Source organism: Diadema setosum, chromosome 14 (genome assembly GCF_964275005.1).
Source record: "Diadema setosum chromosome 14, eeDiaSeto1, whole genome shotgun sequence".
NCBI classification, from domain to species: Eukaryota; Metazoa; Echinodermata; class Echinoidea; order Diadematoida; family Diadematidae; genus Diadema; species Diadema setosum.
In genome coordinates this window covers 38,871,189-38,890,175 of record NC_092698.1, presented here as the reverse complement: position 1 = coordinate 38,890,175, position 18,987 = coordinate 38,871,189, and the positions used below count along the sequence as shown (strand labels likewise).

At 38.0% G+C, this 18,987-nt stretch overlaps 1 protein-coding gene across 1 annotated transcript in view; it reads left to right on the top strand.

Moving 5' to 3' along the window:
- Positions 1 to 18,987, top strand: part of LOC140238350 (uncharacterized) — a 36,691-nt gene that overhangs the window by 15,408 nt on the left and 2,296 nt on the right. Inside the window, exons 24-52 of the mRNA XM_072318283.1 lie at positions 133 to 240; positions 696 to 794; positions 1,102 to 1,200; positions 2,858 to 2,911; positions 3,369 to 3,422; positions 3,936 to 3,989; positions 4,916 to 4,969; positions 5,541 to 5,594; positions 5,982 to 6,035; positions 6,566 to 6,673; positions 7,599 to 7,652; positions 8,031 to 8,084; positions 8,660 to 8,713; positions 9,464 to 9,571; positions 10,052 to 10,105; positions 10,852 to 10,905; positions 11,386 to 11,493; positions 11,835 to 11,942; positions 12,440 to 12,547; positions 13,370 to 13,423; positions 13,704 to 13,757; positions 14,204 to 14,257; positions 14,686 to 14,757; positions 15,176 to 15,247; positions 15,928 to 15,945; positions 16,273 to 16,332; positions 16,992 to 17,163; positions 17,845 to 17,960; positions 18,525 to 18,596. Of these exons, the coding sequence (XP_072174384.1) occupies positions 133 to 240; positions 696 to 794; positions 1,102 to 1,200; positions 2,858 to 2,911; positions 3,369 to 3,422; positions 3,936 to 3,989; positions 4,916 to 4,969; positions 5,541 to 5,594; positions 5,982 to 6,035; positions 6,566 to 6,673; positions 7,599 to 7,652; positions 8,031 to 8,084; positions 8,660 to 8,713; positions 9,464 to 9,571; positions 10,052 to 10,105; positions 10,852 to 10,905; positions 11,386 to 11,493; positions 11,835 to 11,942; positions 12,440 to 12,547; positions 13,370 to 13,423; positions 13,704 to 13,757; positions 14,204 to 14,257; positions 14,686 to 14,757; positions 15,176 to 15,247; positions 15,928 to 15,945; positions 16,273 to 16,332; positions 16,992 to 17,163; positions 17,845 to 17,960; positions 18,525 to 18,596 (2,184 nt within the window). The remainder of the gene's footprint in view (positions 1 to 132; positions 241 to 695; positions 795 to 1,101; positions 1,201 to 2,857; positions 2,912 to 3,368; positions 3,423 to 3,935; positions 3,990 to 4,915; positions 4,970 to 5,540; positions 5,595 to 5,981; positions 6,036 to 6,565; positions 6,674 to 7,598; positions 7,653 to 8,030; positions 8,085 to 8,659; positions 8,714 to 9,463; positions 9,572 to 10,051; positions 10,106 to 10,851; positions 10,906 to 11,385; positions 11,494 to 11,834; positions 11,943 to 12,439; positions 12,548 to 13,369; positions 13,424 to 13,703; positions 13,758 to 14,203; positions 14,258 to 14,685; positions 14,758 to 15,175; positions 15,248 to 15,927; positions 15,946 to 16,272; positions 16,333 to 16,991; positions 17,164 to 17,844; positions 17,961 to 18,524; positions 18,597 to 18,987) is intronic.

Sequence of the window (18,987 nt, the reverse complement as noted above, 5' to 3'; positions counted from 1 at the left end):
ACACACACACACAAAATGGGCGATTCAGTACCATACCCTTTTTGATCTTATGAGGTGTTGTAGTTTACTATTCTTTGTCGTATTGTGTTTCTTGTGAGAGATAGTTACACGAATGTTTCTTGTTCTGTGAAGGGCGAGGATGGAGAACCCGGACCACCAGGGCAGGTCGGAGTGACTGGAGCCCAGGGACGCCGGGGAGAGGGCGGACCTCAGGGACCTGAGGGACTGGCCGGTGGTCAGGTAAGTACCAAAGTCACCTTAACACTCGAATGTTTTTCGCATAGAAATTTCGACTTTTCATGTCATTAAATAAATCAAGGCCGTCACAGACTTGCTTGACAACAAATCAAAATAAAGATGAACGCAAAATAAAGAAATACGATATTGTTGTTTTTAACTGGAGGAGCAGAAATAACGTACATGAACATGAGTGAGCTCTTCGTGAGTGATCTCCTGCGTTAATTGAACTTTCACAAGGGCCTATATAAAGCTCGTGATATTTAACTCATGTTATTTCTCAGAATAGAAGGCATACAGAAGGTAACAATGTGCAGGAATATGATAAATCACAGCGGACACAGGAGTAAAGCATTAATCTTTTGTATATGACACTACAGACAGCCTGTCATTATGGTTGTAAGTTTTGTTTGCATATGCAATTCATAATATAATTGTGTTATGTCGTGTTTTGACAGGGACCTGCTGGTGTTCCTGGAAGCGCTGGTGCTCGCGGAAATCGCGGTGAGCGCGGACCTCCTGGCCCGACGGGTAACACTGGACTTGCTGGTGGTGAAGTAAGTCAGCTTGAATTGCTGTTTCAAGTATTTTTTTTTTCTAAATGATTTCCTCTAGCTAATTTCGAATACATCAAACGTCATTTACACAAGATCAAATTTAATATCTGTGATAACTTTAAGGGTGAGATGTCGACGACCTCAATCAATACACAATTAGGATTTTCTCCTGACAGATTCGATTTTAAAGGATCACGTTTTTAATATCATCGAGATTACAATATATTGTATTATATAGAAATCATAATATCTATGAGTGGATGACAGAATAATTATATCTATTAATTTCATGTCTAACTTCCAATAGGGTGAGCCTGGTATCCGTGGTGCCGCTGGGCTGCAGGGACCTGCTGGTTTGGTAGGAGAGCGTGGTCTGGACGGCCGAGCAGGACGCCAAGGAGAAGTGGTGAGTCAAAGGGCCGGGTCAGAGGGATAAACCTTGTAGCTTCGGACAGTGTGACCATCCTATAATATCTTATCATTGTCCTCCTCCCACTGTGAGAAAAAAAACCCAAGCAAACAAACAAACAAACAAACAAACAGGCTGTTTTTCAATTGGCACAACTGACAGAATGTGAGTATTTGCAAGAATATACACAGCAGTGCATGTTACATGGGTTATCTAATCACTTACTCAACGTGTCTAGTGAAAATATGATTCTTTATTGGGCAATACATCACTACCAAACAAAAATCATAAATTATATTGTCTCCTTACGTAACTACATAATTAAAGCTTTTATATGCATGAACTTGGAAATGAAAGTATGGCTCATTTAAACTGTTTGGCCATAGATTGTATAACTTCATTCATACCATCGTACTGTGAGAAAGTATATGAATCAGTTAGTCCTTGTTATGTGAAATATTAATTTTTAATAAGATAATGAGATTGAATTACCTGACAAATCAAAAGGCAATATTATGGTTTTTCTAAATGAACAACTCTGCAATGAATGACACGGATGTAAATCCATTATAGTTGGAGTTTGTTTGTTCGTTTGCAGATACTTTTATTTATTTATTTACTTATTTCACAATAAATTTTCACAGCAGTAATAATGTTATGGATGACAAAGTAATCAAGTGATAAACATATAATGTAGCGCACAAAGAAATATTCAATACAAACCTTGTTTGACAGGATAAATACAATGATTTATGCAGGAAGTGGCGCCATTACTAGCAATTGCTTGAAGTGATGGCACCATAGCTCCAAAAAAATGTGGGTATGGGTGTAGAGGGTTCAGAAATCAAATGTCATCATCATAATAATAACTTCGTGTAATTTTACAGAAAATTGCATATGTTTGTTTTGGGTGTGCGTAGTGTTTACTGACGCAGTTTGCACAATAATTGACTTAACGGGGTAATATTGACGGAGTGGGGGATTTTGTTTTGTTTGAGAAGAAGAGGAAGCATTATGAAGTCATGACATTCAAATCAATCACTCGTGAAAATTTCATGATTATACTCCATTCTAAAAAGGGCTTCTTCATTATTACCTTGAAAGAAAACAGAGAAGAGGCGTCTTTTGTATATATCGTTTTGAGTTTATCAGAACCATTGTGCCACATGTTTTGATTGTTTGTGGGTGCTTTTTTTTTTGGGGGGGGGGGCGAGGAGTATCTGGGGTCGTTTGAGTGATTATCAAAAAAATGATAAGATAAATTAGTATGGACACTGGTGTCATATATTACAATGTTTTGAAAAAAAAAAGGTACAGATTGTTTTAGTACATAAATATAGTCTTTTGAAAGCCTTTTTCTGGAATCAAAAAAAAAAGAAAAAATTGTCTCGTGTTTTACTGGCATATCCTCAAGCTAAATTGCAGCAAGATTTATAAGGGTTGGGTGTATAAAAAGTATATAGTGATGATGCCGCTAATATTAGAAATGTCATTAATGTAGATTTAGAAGAGGTGCGGATTTAAGATGGGATTCTTGGGAAAGGCCACATTTTATGTTATGTTACTGTATTCACATTTTATCATGTTTACACGTGTTGGATGATTCCTACGGTCTTTGTTATTGTAGATCGTTTGATATGTGATATTTCCACAGGGTCCAACTGGTTCCGGAGGTGTCATGGGTCCACCTGGTCTACGTGGTTTACAGGTAAATGTTTATAGCACGAATTGCCTCTTCTAGTTGTGCAATGTGCTCCCCTGACAAATTTATTTCTTAGTATCAATTTAGCATTGACATTATTGCACAAATAAAAATTATCATAAAAGTTTGATTGACACTGGGCTGATATGCACAAGCGAGAATTTTTTGCACATCTCTTGTTTCTTCACGTAAATGCTGAAAAACATCATAATTATTTTCCACTTTCTTTATTCTCATGTTCACATTCGACAAAGTTCATTCTAAACCAGAGCATCAGAAGTAAGGAACTTTAATCAGACTCATATTATTGATACGAGCCAATCGACATGAGTCAAATCTCAGCAATGCCGTTTCATATTACATATAATTACTTTTATACTGGCTTCATCAATTGCAAACAATCCTTCATGTGACTTGGTGAATCAAAGTGTAAATCTTGACACTTGAACTTCATTTGCCATAGGGACCACCTGGACTTCGTGGAGGAGTTGGACCTGGCGGAGAAATGGGAGAAGACGTAAGCGCCCTCCATTTCTTATATTCATCATAACCTGAAATGAAAGTATCAGCAGCGAAATAAATCGTTGTTCATGAACTCTTTTGTGAAAGGCGTTATGTGGGCAATAAAGCAGTGCAGCATAATTGAGCAAAACACTGCGATAAGTAAACTCGAGGGATGATCTTAATAAGATATGTACATGTTTAAAAGAAGTTCCAACCGGTGTCCAAGGTGTTTCTTTCATGTAAATGAATTGATATGTGTATTGTTCAAAAAGGCTGTCGTAGAGCCTAAAATGATAGTCCTCGCAGAATGCACATCTGAAATCACTGCAGCTTATAGTCTGAAGCTTAAGGAAGGCAAAACTACAGTGGGCCATTAACTACTGACTTTCGTAGACAAGGTAACAAGCATCAAAAGCATCATCTTCAAGTCCCAACCAGAGCATGCTACTTTAAGTCAAAGCCAATATTTGGCTTTCTATATACTTACAATTCCTCCTTCCATTCTACATATCAATCTGTATTTCAGGGAGATCAAGGAGCACGTGGTAACCAAGGATCAGCAGGACGAACAGGCGAGAGGGTTAGTACCACTCCAACAGACTGCCAGTATTTATGAATCGACACAAAACGCCTTCTTAGAGCAAGAAGTTACGTGTCACAGAGGTGGTAGTGTTGAGTAATATGATATATGGCGACTATGAAGATGACGATGAGTTTAGTTTAAACTTATTAACAACAAAACATACCTACAAGAGAATGTAAATAGGCCTATTGCATAAGCATGCGGGTATGATAATATGAATACAATAAACAAATGTATGTGCAGGTATAGATACATACATACATAATTATAGCAAGTTCAAAGCTACCTTGATTGTTTCGGGGGAAAAAATGTTAAGAGGAGCACCAAAAGTTAGCACTAGTGCTAGTCGAGAATGATTCTCCAATAATTTTCTCCATTAGAAAAAGAAAAATCAGAATATACATGTAGTATACAAACTGTAAATTTAGTTCTTATAAACTTATCATCAGTCTTTGTCAAGAAATGAAATCTTGGATTTTTACGAAATGAAAACCTTGTTCTTGCCTAAAAATGATGATGACGAATGCGATGATGATGATGATGATGATATAGTTAGGGTCTGCGTTTGGGTTAGCCATTGTCATTTACGTAGATTTTCTTGTATCAAGGTTTGGTTGAAATCAGACTTTCTAATCAGACTTTGTTGTTAAGCAGATTTACTGCGCATCAACTTTTTATCTGTTGTACAGTAAACATGGTAAATGTTGCTATATGGATTCGATGTTTCTGTTTCCACATTATAAGCTGTTATTTCCTTTACATGATTTTTGCTTCATGTCAGGCATTGGGTAGACATAACGATATGTGTTTATTGGAATGTAAGACGAATAATATTAAGTTAGGTCATTCTATTCGATGACTATTTATGTATAACTTGATGGAATTTAAAGTAATGTTTTTAACGATTTGTTTGCACTCCTCAGGGAAGTCAAGGACCTCAAGGACCATCAGGAGTAACTGGATCTCGTGGTGACAACGTGAGTCTTTTTATTCCCATCTTATCTCTTGTCTCGGCATGTGAGTCGTAAAAATAACATCATAACAAAAGAAATATTCATGTCCCATCCCTCCTACAAGGCGCATCAGCCGAACATATTGGAAGAGCAGTGTATATCACGTTATATTAATAATCGGATGGCAGTGCTGCTGAAAACTTGCCCTTTGATACATTAGGCAATTTGCAACTCTCCTTAGAAAAATAAAGGACGTGCATTGCACCTAGAACGATTTTTCAGTGGAGTAAATTTGGTCTCAAAATATGCGGGAGACTTCAATGAAAAAAAAAAAAAAATCATGAAATTGCGTTGCGGAATCATGGCCCGAAATGTCGGGGGGGGGGGGGAGGGGTGTCTTTGACCCCAGGGTTTATAATATGTGAAGATATATCAGGTAGATGATAAAGTAACTGCACATCGTTTTGGTGATGATTCTGATCCTAGATCTGTATATGTACGTCTAACGTCTACTCGTATACTCCGGGGTGTAGGGATAAAGTTTGATTTTTATTTCTCAATATTAACCTCTTCTTGGTGTGTATGTCTCTTTCAGGGCCAACCAGGAGATCCTGGACCTAACGGACCAACCGGAGCCAAGGGAGCTCGCGTAAGTATGATGTTACACCATCTTCTAGCTTCATACTCAGTCCTTGTGGCAATTTGATAGTCACAAAGATGAATATTGTCAGTATATTAGGTAGTCATTCAACTCATATTGATCGAAGGAATAAAATGTAAGTGTCTTTAAACCCTTGATTGCTTGTGTAATATCGTATTCATAGCTAAATCCTGAAGCCTTATAGTTGATTAACATATTGTGAAAACATATCCTCTCAAACATGAGTAAAATAAGACCATGTCTTGAAAGGTTAACAGTACGTACACGGAAAAATATTGCCACAACAAGAGGTAATTTGATGTTTCCCTCTGTGTAAAAATGTGTCTTTTACTGATGACATGAATGACTGTATTGAGGTCACAATTCTCTTGACAGGGTATTGATGGTGAGAAAGGATCGCAAGGAGCTCGTGGTATCCCTGGCAACCCTGTAAGTAGGCTGGTCTCTATTATCATGAGATTAAAATAAGTAGGCTGGTCTCTATATTATCACGTACATAATAAGATGAAAATGATTATAGTGAGATGAATACAAAGAAAGAGATACACAAAGAGATAGAGATAGAAAAACAGACAGACATAGACACAGAAAAAAAATGTTAATGAGGCTGAAAAATGATGACAGAAAGAATACAGTCATGCGATGAATGTTCAGTAAGTTTAACATTGTGTCATAATTACACAAACCTGTTTGATTGATAATTTGAAAAGAAAATAATGTTTGCATGCACTGACATATTGTGATTGTTATTGTACCTACAAAAATATGACTTAATTGAATTTATGATATTGTGATTATCTTAGAGTGTTAAGAGAAAAAATAATTATGAATTCATATAAATAATACTTTATGCATTACGAATAACTGTCCTTATTATGTGATGTCTCCTTGGTGTGTCTAATCATCCTGGATCCTTTGCGTAATGTCTGTTCATCCCCCCCCCCCCCTCTCTCATCCAGGGACCTGGTGGCGCACCAGGTGAGCGAGGACCAGTCGGCAATCCAGGCGAGAAGGGTGAGGCTGGACCATCAGGCCTTCAAGGTCGACGTGGAAGGGTTGGACTACAGGTGGGTTGATATCAAGGGAGTACTGATATCAGGGAGGCAGAGCACAGCTATCGATGTTTTTCTACTCATCCAATTGTGGCGTACTTGACTCGTTGAGGAAAATTTTGCTTGATTTTAATTTTACTAAACCAATTTGGCCCAAGGTTAAGAGTGTCCCGGTATTCAACGGTTATGCTGACCAAACACCATGATAATTATGTACTCATATACTGTTAGCAGAAGAGAGAGCGAGAATCTTACTACAATATTTTCATAATTTGTAAGAAATGCATTGTCATCTCATATTCTTTCTAAGGGTCATGGTATCTAAACTGCTTGATGACAAGTTTGAACAGTGTTTCTTATCTATAGTGATGTTAAATTACATTTCACGTCATGACCAAGATGAAACGTAGATGACATAACTTCCTTATTTTGTATAGATGCCTTTTTGGTAATCCTGTGGCTCATTCTGTGATTCACGGTACGTGGTTATTATAACGTTTGTGAGAATGACTCGATCTACAGGGTGAGTAAATCAAAAGATTGTGAGGTGATTATAAGCTGTTACATGTTTAATTTTACAACGGGAGTCATTTCAGCTCGTTTGTTTGTTTGTCTTTAAATCAGAAACACGATAAATGGTTGTTAGTTAGTTAGTTAGTTTTTTTTTGCCATCACTACTGTTAAAATATGTTCCAGCTAAGCACCTGTACAGATTCTGACTACGAAGCTTTCGAATTAGCATGTCTGTCTCCGCATCGTACAAGTAGCGTGAAATCGTCAATTATTGTTAGACGACACAGGCGAAGATATCCCTTTTAACAATTCTTGCTGTAACTTCACGCGGTGGACTTTAAATCATGATGTAAATTCGTATTGGAGAGAAGATGATATGTGTTGAGCTGGTAAATGAAACAATGTTTTCCTTCTGTGTATTCAACAGGGACTTACTGGACCACGTGGAGCTAGAGGAGAATCTGGTCTACAAGGACCTGCGGTAAGTACTCTCATCTAGAGATCTCATCCAGAAATAATTCAATACCTCTTCTCTTCTGAGCATGGCACAATTATTCAATTTAGTCATATTTTTTATTGTTTATTTTGAGTTGAAATATTGAATGGAAATCCAAACTCTTGACCGCAGCTGCGGTCAAAACGCCAAGAATACGGCTGGACAACCCATCACACACACGGTGTTATACATGCCCTTTGAATGAAAGAAAGAGTATGAGGAGTATGAGTATTTGTCATAGAAAAATATACTGATCAGTAAATATCGTTGAAAAGTACTTGCTGGAAGGCGATGCCCCTCTTTCACCAATGTAGATTTGCTATGTTTTACCGATTCTTCGCAACTTCTTGAAACTTACTACAGGGACCCTCTGGATCAACTGGAATGAACGGACCCCCTGGACCACGCGGAGAGCCGGTGAGACAATAACAACATTTTCACAACCGCAAAATTTACTATATGTTTATTTCCTTCCTCGATTCGGAAAGGAAAAGGGGAAAAAGACGTAAATGTAATTTCCATTGCAATTTTCTTGATTTTTTTTAATTCCTGTAAGTACATTGACTAACATAGGTACGATAGATGATATTCAAAGCTTTTACAAGAACATGATACATAAAATAGAAGGGATCTTTTTCTGAATATGCTAACTTATTTTCTTTGCCAAATGTTTAATTGCATATGGCAGCATTGATCGCCTCCTAGTTTCTACCCCCTCAACCCCCCCCCCAAAAAAAAAAAAATAAACGCAAAACTGGACGACTTAATCGCATTTATCACCACTCTATAAGTAGAATATCATACTATACTCTGGCACGACGTTATATTTACGAGAGAAATAAGACTCCAGGGTGTTATTGTATATTAGTGTTTATATGCTTAAGGACGTGATGCTGTAAGTGATGTACCAACAAGTAACGATTAGAAGGTCATTTACATAAGACAGGTGATAATGTTTATAGGGAACTAAGCATTGACTATATCCCTCATAGGGCCCTGTGGGACCAAGCGGAAACAACGGAGCTAACGGAGATCCTGGAGTACAGGTAAGTGCTGTACAATGTACTTTAATCGCTGTGATGAATGATATCAGACTTTAGGGTTTTGTTTCGACTTCAGTAATCATACCCGTGACTTCTCTGTTCTTATTTTTCTTCTTGTGTGTGACAAAGACCACTGCTGGGAAAGATCTCATGTGGCACATTTGAGAAGGAAAATGCATTATAAGTCATAGAGTAGTATAAGTAACTCACTGCAGATAAAGATCTGTATCCTGTGAACCAGCGTGGCGGGATGGCGTCAGTAAATCGTATTTGCCTGACAATCAAGAGGCGATCGAGTGATCATGGCTAGTGTGTGGGGTTGTGTGCTGTCATGATATGAGCCCCATTGTGATAAGAGGGGAAAATCATCAGAAAACCCTTGTTCTGTCCATAAGACATAATGCACATCCACCTGACACTAAACTGGTATTTGGTAATACAAATAAAAAAAAACACCCAGCTGTTCATGAATCCAATGCAAACTAATGAAATGGATGCTTTCCCAAGTTTTAATTGACGGACCATTCTGGTCACTAGTCTTGTTCTACGCAAGTTAACTCATCCTTTGTTTGAACATGACTGACAAGCCTGTGCATATACCGCTTTGTAAACAAGTGATGTGCCTATAAATAACAAACAGAGCAAAAAAGAAAGGCCATCAAGTGTACCCATGTGCGCATGAATTAGCTCCGAATTGGCTTATCTTAATTGACTTCATGCTTATTGTTACGCTGCTTTCATTGTTGCTGACAGGGTCTGAAAGGACCAACTGGTAACCCTGGTCTCCGCGGACCTCCTGGCATTGTTGGACTTCAAGGACCACCTGGAATAAGTGGAGAGGAAGGTCGCGCTGGTAACATGGTGAGTACATGTATCGATATCAAATGATAATAATTTGAGTGCCAAATCAGCAGCACATAAAGGGACACTCGTGTTCCTTTGATTGCTGGAAGCACAACTCTGCATCTCAGAATGAGAGGATGTGAAAATAGGCGAAAACTCTGAAATTCATTTTAAGGTCTACTTCGAAATGACTCGTTTGACATGGAAGCCACATTTTTTTTTTCACTTGTAAAGGAGAGGCCACAAAACTTCTTCACCTTGCATCAAGTGGTCAATTCCTATAGTGAGACGCAGCTGTTGAATCTCTTTTCATCAGGGATAGATGGTGGTTGAGCTTCTTCAATATACACTCATCCCTCTAAAATAATACAGTTCGTGTCAGCTATCTCGTCATTGTTGTGTCTGTACATGTATAATGTCTGCTGTGTTGATTTCTGGTATAAAATCATTTGCTTCAACTCAGTCTACCTGTATATAATTTTATGTTCTACCATGTAGGGACCTCGCGGACCCGCTGGACCCCGCGGTCAGGCCGGATTACTTGGACCTGGTGTAAGTTAGCTCGATTTCATTGACATTATGCTCTTGAAAACTTTTATATGAATTGTTGTCTTCCTGGACTCCTCCACAAAAAATGAAATGAAATAAAAAGTAAAACAAAGTAAAATAAATCAATAAATTAATGAAAGAATAAACAAATGAATAAATTAACAATTAATTAATCAATCATTTTTCTTATAGTGATTATAGTTTGTCACCAATCGCGAACTGATGAGTCATACAAATGCTCTCTGAATGACATTTTTTAAATTTTGACAAATTTTGTCCTCTCTCTTTTTTTGTGTGTGACATTCATTATATCTAAATTAACTCAGAAGAAGACAATCAGAAAAGGACTAAAGTAATTAAACTGAAATAATTCAAAAGTAAAAATTCGTTACAACGTAGACTTAAGAAACGTTATAAAAAACATTTTGAATCTATCTTCTATGAAAATGTTGACTTCAAAGTTTTTCGTATTTTTTATTCATTATACAACGACACTAAAAAACCCAAAATTTATGGAAAAATTACCGTAGCCAGTGTAAATGGCTATTCAGCCGCCGATATCAGTGCAAAACGAGCAAAATTAGTAGAATCAAATACTTTCTTGAATTGAACTAACAAATTCAGTGCACATAGACAAACTCATAAGAATGATTGTTATCTATAAGACGACAAAGAAAATACAAAGACACTGATGACGTGGAGACCTGTTGCTATTATCTCATTATGTATGGATTTGTCTTTGATGGCAGGGTATTGCTGGCTTGACCGGACCTGCAGGAGCGGCCGGTGCGCTCGGACGACCGGTAAGTCTACCTTTCCAGTCTTCACAGGCACATAGTATCAATCATTTGACATTTTCATCAGCCAGTTTACAACAACATTCAATGAATAGAATGCATAAGATTCATCGTGCCACTATAGATTATTACATTCCCTTGACGCATTCCCACAACTATTGTGTTGCAGGAAACCCGCATGGTTAGTAATGTGACTGTGATGTTGAGTATGAAAGCATTCTGAAAAAACCCCCACCAACTTTGCAACATTCTTTTTGAGGGTATTTCCAGTACATGTATTTAGTCCCATTGCTAGTCTAAGTGCTAAATGCATAGGCCCTAGATTATGTGACGGATTTTAAACAATTACACAGTAATCTCAAACACACAATTATTCATATCCAATTGCTCTATTAATTCAATTTTGTCATGAATAAAGGAAAATAATGTTTGTCGAGTAATAAATCTGGTGACAAATGTGCTCTTGTTGCTTGATATCAATTAAAGGGAAGTGACGGGGCTCCTGGTCCAGATGGACCAGAGGGATCACAAGGAGATGACGGGCCAAGGGGACCTATTGGAGCCCCTGGAGCCGCAGGTCTCCGTGGAAGTAACGTAAGTCCAGCTTATCACTTTTTATTCTACATACACATGTAATTCATTACCTGACCGAATTATAAAAAGAAAATCACGCAGTTCTATGTTTTTCATCTTTCTGTTTTATCCTTGTAGATGGTGATAGTTAAAACAAAATCAAGGACACTTGTATGCATTATATATTCACATTCGAAATGGCAGAAACAATTACCATAATCTTTCTTGCACCAATATTTTATATTCTTTGTGGTACTAATTTTCATCGGGCTCAAACTGATTATAGAAGAGTACTTCTTTTTTTTTATTGAGGTTGACAGTAGAGGATTAATTTGTGGATCAATCCTCCCTTCACTTCACAGGGTCGTGACGGTAAAGACGGTGCGCGAGGACCAGCTGGTGCCAAAGGATCTCGAGGAGACACTGGAGCTCGGGGAAGTGACGGCACCAATGGACTGATGGGACCAAGGGTAAGTTCTTGGTTGTGGGCTCTTTACACTTTGTGTACTTGTCTCACTTTGTCTCTTTACCGCAAACAGTTTCACAAAATAATGCGGATAAAGAGAGAGTACAGTGGGGAACAGCTTTGAAACACCCCACTGTTGGGTGTTTCATAAAGCTGTTCGTAAAGTTAGGAACGACTTACGAGCGACTGGTTATCAGTTCTTGTGCTGAATTATGGAAATTCTGATAAGTCTAGCACATCAGAACTGATCACCAGTCGCTCGTAAGTTGTTTGTAACTTTACGAACAGGGCGAGGTTATCATTTTGTTGCCATTAGATTAGCATCAAATGCTTATTGTATTGTGAGATGTGGTATCCAGTTTACAGATTCCATGATAGCATGCCTGTAGTTTATTAAACATAAATGTTACTAATAATCTCGCAAACACCGATTGCAGGTGATTGTGCATACTTTGTCTGTTTTAACACCAATTAATCCTGATATGTTCTCCCTTCTGATAGGGACCAGTCGGTCCTGTAGGAGCCCAGGGAGAACGTGGCCAACGCGGAAAGCAAGGAGCACAAGGACCAGTTGGAATTGCTGGAGACGAGGGAGCTACCGGTCCTTTGGTAAGACATGAATCTAAAGAAGGGATAGTCTTTATTGTTTCTTGACCAGCAAACAAGAGTCTATATAAACTATCTATCAAAGACGTATTCAGTATCGAGACTCTAGAGCAGAACGTTGCATTTCACTGTCTGTAGTAGTTGGTTAGGCACCTGGGACGTCCCAGCTGCCATTATATCCGCATTGGTTGCATACAGGGCAGAATAATCATTCGTGTAAAGTGTAGCTTGTTCCTCTATTTTCCTTCATGTTAGCTTGAAAAGTGTTCCCATGAAAAATAAAAAGTAAAAGTATTTCCATATCTACTTGAAATAGATAAACTGCATTGCTGGCTTCATAGAGGCTTTTTCACTATAAGAGGATGGAACTTTTTGTGGGATATCGTGACAAAACACACACAGTATTCAGGAAAATCGCCAAATACTGCTGCACTAGATCGTTACCATCTATACCTTTTGCAACATCTCTGCTATCACATTCTTTTCTTATAGTTCAAACTCATATCGCCATAGACAGTAATCTACTTTCACAAACTATATTTGTATACGCATTGTTTATATGCCCTGTTATGACTGATACATAGAATTATGTTTATATGCCCTGTTATGACTGGTACATAGAATTTTGCAAAGGAAATATCTGTATAATATCTGTACGCTCACTTTTGAGTGAAAGTGTCGCTACTTGATTCATGCTGTGGTAGAAATACATGATTGTCTAGGTAATGTGTGACTGACAGAAATATGTGAATATTTTGAAAAGACACACACCTGATTATGACCGTGAAGCTGTAACGCATCAATATTATTTTGTTTGTGTTTCAGGGACCTGTTGGGCCCGCCGGACCAAGAGGAGAAGCCGGCTCACAAGGAATTCCAGTAAGTAAAACACGAAAGCTGTACGAGAAAGATTTTCACACTGATGGTGTCATTCAGCCCTCTAATCTGTAAGAATCAAATAGTAATTATATCCAACAATATTTGGGAACATAATGTCCATTCGTTAACAGCTGAACGTTGCCGTTAAGAGGATTACTATAAAACTCAAAACATTTTATTTCTCTTAACTTTAATCACACAGCGTTATTAGCAAACAGTCCAATTGACTGAAAGGCTCTGAAACACATTATTAACGCGAACTTTCCTTGGTATATTTCAGGGACACAAAGGAATGTCCGGACGACCTGGAGCCCCTGGCCTTCCTGGAAAGCCTGTAAGTTTTTTGATCCATTGTGAGTGTTCCCCTTCTGATTGAGCAATAATGTGATATGCTTATAACACTCCCTTTTCCATTTTAGATGGTGCACCATGTCTTACCCTGGTTTCGCAGAAGCCCTTCCATGTTGACGCATGTTTGACTTTTTATTCTAGAGCAACACAAAATGTCCAACTGACTTTGCAGTACCCTATTCGTTCCTTTTTTTAAATAGTTTAAACATATTTTAGACACTGACATGGTCTACATCATTATTATGAAGTGTTAGATGTTATAACATGACAATGATTAGCTTGATACCTGTTCTATGAGAGAAATGCATGAATATCTTGATTTCATATTCATTGAATGTAGAGACAACTCTCTAGTCTTTAGTCATGAAATTCATGTTGTTAGTTTTGGGAAACTTGAAATGTTCACCACAAGTCATTTCATCCATGCAGGGCGAAAATGGCCGACATGGTGACACTGGAGGAGAAGGATCCCGCGGTCTGCCTGTAAGTATACTCTTTGTGATTCGAGAATGTCTGTCATAAGCAATGCTAATGTGCATGCTTTGCTACCAAACAATTTTTTAGCAAAAACTGAAGACGGAGGATGTGCGGATTCTTACTTTCTTCCATTCTGATAGAGAAGAAATCAGACACTGATGATGTTTGCAATCAGCTCTTACAAATCGTGGCGTTGAATAAGATTTCTTGAATCCCGTCCTTAAAACAAGGAAATGATAAAAACGGAAATGGGTGATATAAATCTAACATACAACAACAAGCAGCAGTGACATCAATGCGTTTGATGCCATTCCATGAGGGTGGTTATGTAAAATCCCATGACCACTGCATGTACATAATGGACCTTTACCCTATGCCATGTACTTAGTATCGGTCTGATACATCTTATTCTAATAAAATGTTCATTTAAACAGGGTACCACTGGAACCAAGGGTAAATCTGGAAAGGACGGACCCCGTGGCCCACCAGGTTTGCGCGGTGTTTACGTAAGTAAAGCAACGCTTGTGTGTCTCCTCGTTTAACGGTAGTATATAACTTAAATCAACCAGCAGGTGTTTCAGCCACACATTGTAGTATTGAGCATATTTTACAACAACTAGTTTGTTATCAATATCACGCTGATGGCAAACGTGATGACTATCCCCCTATGTCTTTTTTCACCATTACGACAATAAACGCTTATCTCTGAGATTTTTTATTCTGATTATGTCACAGTATCCTAAATCAAGTCACTCCACATTAATATGATACTCGTCTTGTGGGCATCATGTGTTGAATGTATAGTCTGTCTAGCCGGATCTTTTTAAACTGCGTCAGGAAGAAGCCCTATGTGATTGTCAGAGTGCCCCGATCTAACTGTGCAGGTCTGTAACCAATCCTCTCTTTGGGCCTTTCCTATCACAGGGTCAGCGAGGAGAGAGAGGAACCCTTGGTCCAGCCGGGCCAGCTGGTCCACCCGGACCTCCTGGACCTCCCGTAAGAATGCACCACGTCATTATTAATATTATGCCATTATTCAGTACCTCATGATAACACATCTCGTAATGTTCTGTCCGATGATCAGAGTAAGCACTGAATCCATGCCAAGTCGACCTCATTTTGCCTCAGTTTACCAACAAACTGAATCATGTAGCATTCATGTTCAAGACTGTTCAGGGAGTTTGAGACCCATCGTTCAATAACAAAGTGAAGACGGTCAATGAGAAAGCCTTGACTAGTCTAAACTATAGGCAAGGCTATGCAAAGTGTTCCCGTTGATTTCAAACCAAATTTCCATTTACTTGCTGTCGCAAAGCCTTGTATTTCTTTACATACAAGAGACATTCCGTACATAATAAAGCTGCATTCCATTACTTTAATAATCAGTATTATCTCTTTAATCCCATGATATAGTCATCTCTTCGAAAATGTAGAATATGAATAGTAAAAGAATTGGATTCGATATACTAGACATTAAGTCATTAGTACTGGTGAACGAAAACTGTATGCGAGACGAATGAAGTGACCACCGTACATGGAAGAGAACCATAACCACTTTTTCATTCTCGATTCATAAATATCTTGTACTTTAATTCAAAATGAAAGTTACCGTCATGTTTCAATCACTATCCATCCGAACTCCTTATAAACCTGGATTCCTTTCTTTCTCTTGGCAGGGAGAAGCCGTGCAGATGGTAAGTTACTAGAGCGTATTCAGATTGATTTTGAACAAGGCATTACCTTGATTACCTTCTTTCTAATGAATGGTGTGCTTTTTACCATTAGTGTCTTCCCTTGTTCAGTCTTATGTTAGCTTGAAGGAGTAACATAGCGCATAAGGTGAATTCAAGTCAAGGTATTAATTCTTTGTTTTGTTCGGTGCCAATAAATAGATTGAAAAGAAATGTTTTAATCATGTTATTTACATGCCAAAAGACATTCCTTGCGAAGCACTCTGTATGACATTTTAATAATTTCATCAACTTCAGTAATCTTTGAGGATTTTATCTTTCTCTCAACAGGGCTACGCCTTCGCTCCACCAGCACAACAGTCAAAGGGCCCAGATCAATACTCACACTACGTGAGTACTCAACTTTGACAATGACGCGTTCGAAACTGATTTTCGTCCGACAACTTTAATAAATTTGTAGCATTCAAGTATATTAAAAAAAAACATTTGAGGCGATCACAACGGTCATATATTTAGTGCGTACTGAAACGGGGGGGGGGGAACCATACTATGTCGGTTATGCCTATCCACTCTGATTTCATCTGTATTCAGCTAAAAATGAGAGAATGTTGATATGAAACCAATCATGTATACATCAAGTAATCTTACTTGATAACCGCCTCCCGCAGTTTTTTTAACTAATTTGATTAATCATAGCTCTATCGAAGATTTGTGATGACAGTGACAAAAAATACATACAGGAAAAAATTATCTTTTTTTTTTTTTTTTTTGTTAAGGTGACATATTTCCTGTTCGGCAAATGTTTCATGTGATGTAAGCTGCTAAAATAGTATTTGCTGCGATTGTGAAACAAGAATGTTTCACCGTCATGATAATTGTGACTGTAAAATAATCAATAGACCGCGAATTGGTACGACATTGATATTGGCACTGTGCATGAGTTCACCGAGGCATGTGAACGAGTAAAATTGGAAGGATTTTCTTTTGTTTCCATATACCCTTATCGATTCTAATCTTATGGAAACATCCTTGTTTTAACTCTGTCCTAGTACCGTGATGAGATCCCAGTCCGTGTCGAAGACCTGGACCGAACCAAGTTCGAGATGTATTTGCAGAAATTCGAGTTCCAAATCCAGAGTATGTACGCCCCCATTGGCAGCAAGGAACAGCCGGTGCGAAGCTGCAAAGACCTCTTCAAATGTTTCCCAGATGCTCCCGATGGTAAGTGACAGTAAAGTATAGGCTGATAGTACTATAGCAATAACCTTGTCTTGCCGACATGTCTGAAGAAGTTTCATTCAATCATAAGAAAATTGTGGAAGTTGTAACAAATCTGTGGCGTTCTGCTTAAGATCGGACAGTATTTCATGTTCCAGTGTCAACTGTCTGCTATCGATATAAATCTTGCGACATTTGGAGTCATGCAAAAGAAGGAACTAACTTCATGTGACATTGCGTCGGAAGAGAAGGGAAACTCTCCTGTCTTTTTGATATGTCAAAATGTCTCTGGGATTTCGCCTGATTTAATATAATCATACATTAGGGTGAATTTGTTCAGTGTGATTTGGACAAACTTGAAACGATGCAGGTAAATTGTCGTAGCACATTTTTAGAGTCACAAACAATGTTGAAGTATTTCATGATTTTATCATAATAGTCGCTATTAGAAATGTAATTTGACATTTCCGTTACCAACAGCAGATGATGAATATGTGGCAACTGCCAAAAAGAATGACTTCAAGAGGAGGGTAAGACAAGAGGAAACAGAGACTGGATGACTGTGCTACTAAACACCTTTGATAGAATTTAACCATGCAAGAATCAATGTCCCATCTCTGTTGGATTTGCTGGCAGAGTTTTTCAGATTCTAATACCAGCATCAAAAACGTCCATTTTCTGTAGGTGATTACTGGATCGATTCCAACGAGGGTTCAGTCAAGGATGCCTTCTTAGCCCACTGTGTGAAGAGAGGAGAGGAGGGCACACCAGAGACCTGCATCACCCCAAGAACAGATATGGTGAGAGCCGAACCTGGCAAATTTTATTTCCATTTCAGTCAAGGCTAAATGAGCGGTTTCACTCCAGAGGTACTGATAACATTGTACTATCGTGACATCACATTATGTTATGACTGAACATGGGTTTATCTGAAGTTTAAACAAAAAAATAAATGAATTGAACAGCTTATACAAAATTTCCTCAAACTTTTTTGAAGTATGTACAATAAGATTCTTAATTCAGTGAATTCTCATTTTCTGTTTAGGGCAAATTCCCCTTTATTAACGGGATTCAGTGAATGTAATACCTTACTCAACAGTGAAAAATAGGTCTAAATGGTTATTGATGATCCTTGGGCACTTTTAAATCGTGATGAGAGGATTATTAATATGAAACTATATGCATGTTTCATTTCTGATATATTTGAGATAAGGCACTGGCATATTAATATAAGTATGTTAGACTTTCTGATGATGGCAATTGCTTATCTCGATTCAGCATATTATGTTTACATGCAGAGACTTCTAGTGTAGACAATATTCATTGATTTCTACCATAATTTTCTCTTTATTTTCACAATGCAGATCACTCGTGCTCCATGGTACACTGGCGAGTCTGGACATAGATACCTCAGCACTATTAGAGGTCTTGAAAAGGTAAGCTGAAGGGCGCCCCCTTGTTTGCCATCCTCCCAATTTTATCAAGTCTTTACGGGACATTGTTCTCTTCATAGAAACGTGTAGCATTATATTTTTATCCTACAATGAATCATTCGACGTTGAGAAATATCAATCACCTTGATTAATTGATTCATTTTTTGTGTGTCTGAACTGTAAATTCAGTTAGAAAGACCTACAAGTGTAATATAACTAGGTGTAACCCCGCTTCGTCATGCCGATCTATAGTCTTCAAAGTTCCACTTTATATAGGGGGTCACTCAAGAACATTAAACCGGTCAGGTAACTAGTTATAGAGTTCTGCAGATTCTTTTACAGAATTTTCTTTCATAACATTTGCCAACGATTAGTGTTTACTATGAAATAATTT